The sequence below is a fragment of the Numida meleagris genome, chromosome 12 (assembly GCF_002078875.1).
Source record: "Numida meleagris isolate 19003 breed g44 Domestic line chromosome 12, NumMel1.0, whole genome shotgun sequence".
Lineage (NCBI taxonomy): Eukaryota > Metazoa > Chordata > Aves > Galliformes > Numididae > Numida > Numida meleagris.
Window position 1 is genome coordinate 8,272,472 of NC_034420.1, and position 8,708 is coordinate 8,281,179.

An 8,708-nucleotide genomic window follows, 5' to 3' on the forward strand; every position below is an offset into this window, starting at 1 on the left:
GGACTTGGGGCAGTCTTGGCCCATTTCATTATTGCCCTTTCCCTGTAGGACTGCATAATTTTAGGGACATGGTTTAGTGGGCGTGATGGTGATGGGTTGATGGTTGGACTGGATTATATTAGTGCTCTTTTCCAACCTTAATGATTCTGTGCTTCTAGTCATTTGTGCCCTTAGTTATTTGCCAGAGAAGCCCATTCCCTGGTGGCAGTCCTTCAGCCAGGCTGCAGTGGCAGAGCCAGCAGAGGGATGCAGGCTTGTTCACTTTCCTCAGCATGAGTGGAAGTGATCCTGGGCTGTGCTTTGTGGAGGTTGCTGTACGGAGCTTGGAGCTGCTTGTGATTAGCAAAGCACTGTAATGAGGGCCAGAGGGACACGAACTCCGAGCTGTTAAGTAGGGTTGGCTCAGTTCTCTGTAGCTGTGTCTGCAGCCACAGCCTTGGCTGTCTCACACCTGCAGGTCAGAAAGCCCAGAGGACTTACTAGGAAATGCTGCCAGCTTCATGTCTTGTGGGTTTCTAGGCACTGCAGTTTTGCAGGGTGGAAATCACACTGCTCCATCGTGTAGCAAAGATTGCATGATTTGAACAGTGACTCCAAATCTGGTAATGATTTCTGCTTTGATGTCTTCCTTTCTTGTGTTTGTACTTCATCAACAATGGCATCAGAATTGCTCTGAGATCTCCAGCTGTGCCACAAGCCAGGGGGCTGCTTCATGGCCTTATTGTTTCCTCTTCTGCTGAATGCAGGATTCCAGGATGCACAACAAGACTCTGAAACGCACCCGCAAGTTTGTGGTGGATGGAGTAGAGGTGAGCGTCACCACCTCAAAGATCATCAGCGAGGATGAGAAGAAGGATGAAGAGATGAGGTTTCTCAGGCAAGTTGGCCTCCAGGCTGGAGGGAGGGCAGGGCGACAAGCTGGGCAGCGTTATCTTCTCCACAGGCAGAAGCAGTCCTGTCACTATCTGCCTGTGTAAAAAGCCACTCTCCATCTTGTTGATAAGCTCCATTCAAGTACTGGAAGGCCACAGCAAGGCCTCCCGGGAGCCTTCTATTTTCCAGGCTGAACAAGCCCAGCTCCCTCAGCCTTTCTTCCCCTTGGTGAGGGGAGTGATGCCACATCTTGGTAGGTAGGGCAGAATTTGGGGAAAACTGCCATTTCTGCCACCCAGGTGTGAGCACGAATGGATGCAGGGCATTGGGAGATTGGGAGCAGGCCAGCGCAACACCAGCTTGGCCTGAGCCATGTTTTCAAGACGTATGTGCAATAATCTGGATGGTAGGCATTGCCTGCAGCATCACCTTAGGAGCTTTGTCAAGGCTTGCGTGCTAACACACCTTGTGAAAAGTGACAGCCTGCCAACACTTAATGTAATTAGCATCTTGCTTTCTTGAAGTGATGTGGTGTCACAGAGCCCAACGCATATCGCCCTGGCATTTACCTCCTGTCTGTGCTCACAGCAGTCAGCAGCTAAGGGATGCCCGTGCAGTTTTCATTCGCTCCTGCAGTGCTCTGGTTATTGACTCTGCCACCTCCACTCAGGCACGCAGCTCTGAACTCATCTGATGCTATTTCTCTCTCCCCCTCTCTTTTAACCCTCTGCAGGCGCCAGGAGCTGAGGGAGCTGCGTCTGCTTCAGAAGGAGGAGCACCGAAACCAGGCCCAGCTCAACAGCAAGCACCAGCTGCAGCTGGAGCAGATGTTCCGGCGCTTCGAGCAAGAGATGACAGTACGTGGGCAGGGGGAGCTGCTGGCTATCAGCTGCTTTGACTTTTCTTCCCTGCAAACGCTGTCACAGGGCAGTGCTGTCTGGGTTGTGGCAGAACAGCTGAGAAGCCTCTTTGGGATCTGAGGGATGGGATGTGTTTGTGGAGGACGGAGCCTTTTGTGGGTGAGGTGTGCTTAGGGAGCGCTGACTGCCCTTGCAGAGTGTGGCAGGGGGAGGGTTGCTCAGGATTTTCCCTCTTTAGTGGTCTTTTCTTGCATGCCTGTTTATTGCTACTGTGAGAAAAGATTTATGGCACACTTAACAACAACAACAACAGAAAACTCTTCAAATAAGAAAGCAGTGTGGTCAGGGTCTGAGAGCAGGAAAACTGGCAAGTCTTCGAGTATAAATGGGATAAACATAAACTGTGCTGGCTTACTTAATCCCTCCATGGGCAGCTTACGTTGAAGTAACATGATTTTGTAGTCAAGTCTCTGTAAAGCTTTCATGAGCCATTTCTTAAATACTCCTTTATTAATTCACCTAGCTTGCACATCTGGTAGCCCCATCCTCCCACAGCAGGCTGGGAGGCATCAATCATTTGTGTGCTCTGTTAGATTTTTAAAGTCTTGACGTGCCACATCTGTGAATTCCCATCTTAGCAAGACTCTCCTCATTTCTGAGGTTATTCGCCACACAGTGCAATGTGCAAAAGCCCCATATGTGCTTCTGGTACCATTTCCCTGTGGCAGTTTGCAACCCAGTCCCACTGATATTGGTGTGCTCCATCCCTGCTGCTTGCAGGGAGATCAGGCACAAAGGCTGTGTTGGAGCATGGTGCCCTCAGACATTAAAATCCTTGTCTGCAGAGAGAGAAATGTTACATTTGAGCTCTGCCGCCTGTTAATATTTGCTCAGGGCTGTGGGTCCCAGTGGGTTGCTGCAGATCAGGACTTCAGCAAGGAGAAAGTGTTGAAATGCATTGGTTCTAGAACAAATTAAAAAATGGTTCGCGCTCACGCCAGAGCTGGCTGTGCCCCGTGTGCTTCATGCATCATTCTGTGGGAGTTTCTTTCCCCTGTATTCAGTAAAGAGGCTCAATTTGTGTTGGGACACCTACACCTGCCTCTAAAAAAAAAAAAAAAAAAGCAACGAAGCTCAGAGGAGACTGAGGTTGACTTGTGTTCCCTTCCTGTACAGGCTAAGAAGAAGTTCTATGACACCGAACTGGAGAACCTTGAGCGGCAGCAGAAGCAGCAGATTGAGAAGATGGAACAGGATCACTCGCTGCGCCGTCGGGAGGAGGCCAAGCGCATTCGCTTAGAGCAGGAACGGGACCATGTGAAGTTCATGGAGCAGCTGAAGCAGAAGAAGAAGGAGGTAAATTTGGGGTCAGATGGAGGAAAGCTGGCTTCCTGCATCTGTTTCTTCCAGCAAAGTGTAAACAGTTCTCCATAGCAGAGCTCAAGGGGAAAGCAGTTGTTGGCATTTTAGCAGGAAGCTCGTGGGTTTTCTTTGGTATATTAGAGTGTTTCTTGAGGTCTAGATGTTTAGCAACATCCCATGGCATTTTCTTGGCCTAAACTACCTGCTGATAAATCTCCTTTCCCTTTCCAAAGGTCAAAAATGAGGTTGAAAAGCTGCCACGGCAACAGCGCAAAGAGAACATGAAGGTGAAGATGGATGACTTTGCCCAAAGGAAACAAACCATGGTAAGGTTAGAGAGAAGATTGCCACTGCTCAAAGGTAGAAGCATCCTTCTTCCTTGAGGGATTGGCAGCTTGTAAAATACCACCAGATGCTTTTCATGTTGCAGTAGGAGGAGGGCTCATGCTGTTATTGCTGTTTCCTTCCAGGAACAGGATTTTTTGGCCAAACAGAAGGAAGATCTGGAGCTAGCCATGAAGAATATAACTGCCCAGAACAAAAAAGAGATCTGTGACAAGGAACGCGAGTGCCTGAACAAAAAGCAGCAGCTCATGAGAGGTGGGTGGCAAAGGCTGAGAAGGAAGAAAGCAAATGCTGTGACGATGGCCTCATCCACTGCTGGCTCGTCCCACGCAACAGCTGCTGTGGCAGAGTTGCAAGCTGGCAGGGTAGGGTTTAGAAAAAACAGCCCTGCCAGATCCTGTCTAAATGTTTAGCAATAATAATAAATAGCACTTTAATCTTCAAATCACTTTACAAATACGAACCAATTAGGCTTCATAATTACAAGAAATGATTCTCTAATCTGGTTTGCGACCACTTCTGCTTGGAAAACAGGTGGTGAGTGGTCACACCCCACGTCTGCTATGCTGCTCCCACCTGTAGGACCACTCATGCTCAGGGTGCTGCGTGTGACCAAGCCGAGGGGCCAGGGTGGGTTTTCTCCTGACTCTCTTCCCTTCTTCAGACCGAGAGGCGTGCATCTGGGATCTTGAGGAGCGTCAGCAGCAGGAGAAGCACCAGCTTGTCAAGCAGCAGCTGAAGGACCAGTATTTCCTCCAGAGGCATGAGTTGCTCAGGAAGCATGAGAAGGTGAGCAGTTAGCTCCTTCTTGTAATGGTCCTGTGTGCTGCTTGGGTGGATGCTTGGGTCCCTATGAAAGGGATGCTTCCCATCCAGGATTTAAATGAGAGCAGAATGTGGGCTAGGAGTTGGAGGTCTTGGTCATTTAGTCCAGAGGGACCAGAATAACACTCAGGTCAGATGATCGAAAGAGTGGTCAGGTGCTGGAATGGGCTGCCCAGGGAGGTGGTGGAGTCACCGACCCTGGAGGAGTTCAAGGAACGTTTAGACGTTGTGTTGAGGGACATGGTTTAGTGAGAACTGTTGGTGATAGCTGGGCAGTTGGACTGGATGATCTTGTAGGTCTTTGCCAACCTTGGTGATTCTATGATTCTGTGAATTGTTTGGGATCTGTATTCTGTCCTGCTGCTTGCATTTAACATATAAGAAGCAGCTGTGAATTTTGATGGGTTTTATGTTTATTGGGTTTTATTTTTCTGGAAACATTAGCCTGTATGTGAGTTGGATTCCCACAGCAGTGAGCAAGGTTGGCGCATCTGACGTGTGTCTCCTCCTGATAACTTGTCTTGTACATTGCAGGAAAGGGAGCAAATGCAGCGATACAACCAACGCATGATAGAGCAGCTGAAAATTCGGCAACAGCAGGAGAAAGCCCGGCTCCCCAAAATCCAGCGGAGTGAAGGGAAAACGCGCATGGCCATGTACAAGAAGAGCCTTCACATCCACTCGAGTGGAAGTGCGGCTGAGCAGCGAGAGAAGATAAAACAGGTCAGGCCACGCACAAAACACTGGGGTTGAAGGTTGGCTTGGGGGTGCAGTGCTTCACTGGCGAAGGCAGGTTGGAAAGAAGAAACCATTCCCCAGTTTCTAACCTACTGCAGTGATCAGAGCAGCGATACTCAAACAAGCTCCTGCTTTCTTCTCTTCCAGTTTTCTCAGCAGGAAGAGAAGAGGCAAAAGGCAGAGCGGCTGCACCAGCAGCAAAAGCATGAGACACAGATGAAGGACATGCTAGCCCAGTGTGAAAGCAACACAAACGACCTCCAGCAGCTGCAGGTACCTGTGCCCCTCAGACATGCAGAAAAGCCCTGGCCACTGTAAAAGTGGCTGCAGTGTGCTAGAACTGGCATTCCCCAGCTTGACCTTCAGAAGTTTTTGCGGCAAAGCGTAAGCGTGCCCTGGAGCTCAGAGCTCTGAATGCCTCGGGCTGCTGCAAGTCTTGTTGGACCGCAGGATCTACAGTCCCACTTCCTTAATGAGTGTTTTGCTTTGTGGTCTGTGTTTAGAATGAAAAGTGTCACCTCTTGATTGAACACGAAACGCAGAAGCTTAAGTCTCTGGATGAGAATCACAACCTGCACATGAAGGAGTGGCGGGACAAGCTGAGGCCACGGAAGAAGGTATTGCACCCCCTGCAGATGGGGATGTGCACCCTGCTGGGATGGTTGGAGGGGACAATGTCCGGAGCTCTGGTACCATCTCAACCTTGTGTTGTTTCCTTTTGCTTCAGGCCCTGGAGGATGAGCTAAACCAGAAGAAGCGTGAGCAGGAGATGTTTTTCAAGCTGAGCATGGAGGCAGATGAACAGACCCCAGCATCCCCAACCAAACACACCAAGTTCATCCCGTTCAGCTCCACAGAGAGCTCATAACCCTGCGGCCGGCAGGACACCAGCTGGGCCTTGCTGCATCCTCTTGGGCTGCAGGGGGGTATCTTGGACTTGGAAGACTCTCAGCAGCCTCTTCTCACAGCACCCGCCTGTCCCTGCGCTGTCTCTATGAGAAACGTGCCTCTGTCCTTCACTGGGAGATGCTACTGGATGTTTTGGGGGCTTTTCCAGAGTCTGGCCTGCTCAGCAGAGCTCACCACCAGGGAGCTCACCGCTGGGAGGACAGTTTCTGTGGCTTACTTGCACTGTTAGCTGAATGCATTGCCTGTGCCATGAGCCTGGTGCTCAGCAGGCTCATCAGCTGGAACTGAAGGATACCAGCCCCGAGCAGGAGCAGCAGGCAGGGCCTCGAGCACACTGCCAGTGGTTAGGCTGCTCCTCCCAGTCCTCTGTAACCGGCCAGCATGGGACAGAGCATCTCTGCTGGTGCCTTGGCCTTGTGGCCCCCCACACTTGCCTTAGATTTATTTGTAACTGCCATGGCCCTCTTTGTCTCAAGGGAGACAGCGATTTGAATTTTTTTCCTTTTAGGAGAGAGAGTTGGGTTCTTTCTTTCCTCTTCCTCCCAGCACAGACTGCGCTGAAAAGGGACCTGCTGGGCACCCTGTCAGAGTGCCTTCAGTTTCGCATTGTCATTTCATTTGCTGTGATTGCAGGCACCACGGTCCCTCTGCACCTGGGTAACATTATCTTATCAGGCCCCAGGCTTGCAGCTGATAACATGGGGTTCATCACTGAACCTCTCAACTGCCTGCAGGTTTTTGTCTCTTGCAGAAGTGCATGTGCATGTGGGAGTTTGTAATGGTTTCAGTCCCACGGTGATGCAGCGAGGGGTTGGCCACAGGGTGTTATTGCCGCAGCTCTCATGGTCACACACGTGCCTGAGATTTTTTTTTTAAGTGCCATATATGTGTGGGCCACGTAAGCCAGCCACTCTGAAGTCAGGGTCACAGGAAGAAGCAAAGGAGTCTTGAAACAAGGAGTGCAAGGGAAGAGGAGATGCAAAGACAGGTCACGATGGCTTGTTACCCTGTTTTATCTCCTCATGAAGTGCCATGGTCTCTTGAATGATTCTCCTGGCCTTCAGCTTGGCGTCAGGCTGCAGAGAGGCAGAGCAGTGGTGGGCCCTGCCTTCCGTCCCTCCGCTTCATGGCGATGTCTCAGGTGGGTGCTGTTCTGCATCAGCACAAGGCACTGCATTGCTGAGCTTTGGGTGGGACCCATAGCACGGACCTGGGAAAGGGAACAGAGACCTCACTGAGCAAGGCCCTCTTTGTGCAATGGCAGTGACCAAAGGGTGTATGGTAGCACTTGGGTTTTTCTCTCTTTGATGTCTGGACAAATGTTTTGTGCAAGAAGAAACATCCCTGCTGACAAAATAACTTTTAAAATTTCATGTATCGGTTCAGAGATGTACTGCCACTTCAGGACGAGGCGGTGTGTGACACACTGCACTCCCAGCTCCCCAGCTGAAGGAGTCAGCCCCCAGGTCTTTCCTGTTTCTTAATCTGAGGAGTGTGTTCAGTACCCATTTAAAGTTCATAATACGTATTTATAAGCTTCCTGTAAACTAGCAAGGCTACATTCATTTGGGCCATTCTAGGATTCTTCTGAATCCGCATCATTAATGTCTTAATAAACATAGCCTAGAGATGTGAGGGCTGGGCCCCTTTGCAAGCAGACTGCGTGGTGACTTTGCAGTAAATAGACTGTCCTAGGGAGTCTGCCTCTCCCATCTCCAGAAGCATTGGCTGTGCCTTTCAGATACGATGGCAGAACCAGTTTGGGACAGAAAAATGAACGAACACAGGTTGATCGTGAACCAGGACAGTGTGCTTGTCTCAGCCTTTTAGTTGCAATAGAAATGTATGCTAGCAGCCCCAGTGGTTTAGTTCCCTGTCCCGCTGGGTCTGTTCTGTAAAGTGGTGGTTGTTGCAGGAGTCAGTACCTGGCGCGTGGCTCTTGGTTTGGTACCTGTGACCTACAGGAGCACAGTGCACTTGCACTTGCAGCGCAGTGTTGCTACCACACCTTGTCCAGCTGAAGGGGGCTGCAGCCCCTCTGACCGCCATCTTGCACCAGCCCAGGAGCGTCAGTTCTCTCTGAATACTGTGCAGCTGTGGGGATGGATGGAGAGTCTTTCTGGAGGCTTTTGAAGAGCTGGTTAGATCCCCTGAGGGAAATCGGTTGTGCCTTCCTCCAGGCCAGCTTACTCGCAGCCGGGAGTTAGCAGCATGGCTTAGCTTCTGCTAATAGAGAAGCAGGGAATGGTTTTGTCCCCTGCCTGTTCTGCTCCTTCTCCAGGTGCGTGGGGCTCTGGCACCAAACCCTCTCCTGGCAGAGGGCAGGGGAGCACATCTGACAATGGCCATGTTTCCAGGGGGGTTCGTCTGCCTCCCTTTCAGAAGAGGATGTTTGGTCGTTTCCTTTTCAGAAGTAACCACAAATAAGTTTTTGTGGGGGGGGGATGCGGGGCCATTTTTTAAAACGTGGCTTTGAATAAAAGGATTTTTAAATGTTTGTTTCGAACAACATCTTCAGTGGAGTCATCGCGATGATGTAAAGAGCCTTCTAATAAAGTAACAGACTGGGAAACCCAGGCGTGTGTCTGCTCTCCCGCGTGATCTCAGCGCAGCGTTGCTGTTTCAGGCTGGGTTTTGCTGACTGACAGACAGCCCCAGAGCCGCTCCTGGCATGGCAGCCTTGCACAGCCGAATTTCCAGGTCGTTAAAATACAGCTCGCTGCTTCGGGCCTGCTCCTGGCATCTTCGCGACGAAGCTGGAGCGCTGGCAGACCCAAGTCAAGAGCAGCTCCTCGG

At 50.6% G+C, this 8,708-nt stretch overlaps 1 protein-coding gene across 2 annotated transcripts in view; it reads left to right on the plus strand.

The window, feature by feature from the left end:
- STK10 (serine/threonine kinase 10) overlaps nucleotides 1-8,488 on the plus strand; it is a 44,379-nt gene extending 35,891 nt beyond the window's left edge. For both annotated transcript variants that reach the window (XM_021410977.1, XM_021410978.1), the window contains 10 exons: nucleotides 747-877; nucleotides 1,607-1,730; nucleotides 2,910-3,089; nucleotides 3,329-3,421; nucleotides 3,566-3,695; nucleotides 4,105-4,229; nucleotides 4,800-4,988; nucleotides 5,151-5,276; nucleotides 5,507-5,620; nucleotides 5,731-8,488. In XM_021410977.1, coding sequence (XP_021266652.1) covers nucleotides 747-877; nucleotides 1,607-1,730; nucleotides 2,910-3,089; nucleotides 3,329-3,421; nucleotides 3,566-3,695; nucleotides 4,105-4,229; nucleotides 4,800-4,988; nucleotides 5,151-5,276; nucleotides 5,507-5,620; nucleotides 5,731-5,871 — 1,353 coding nt within the window. In that variant the 3' untranslated portion in view covers nucleotides 5,872-8,488. The remainder of the gene's footprint in view (nucleotides 1-746; nucleotides 878-1,606; nucleotides 1,731-2,909; nucleotides 3,090-3,328; nucleotides 3,422-3,565; nucleotides 3,696-4,104; nucleotides 4,230-4,799; nucleotides 4,989-5,150; nucleotides 5,277-5,506; nucleotides 5,621-5,730) is intronic.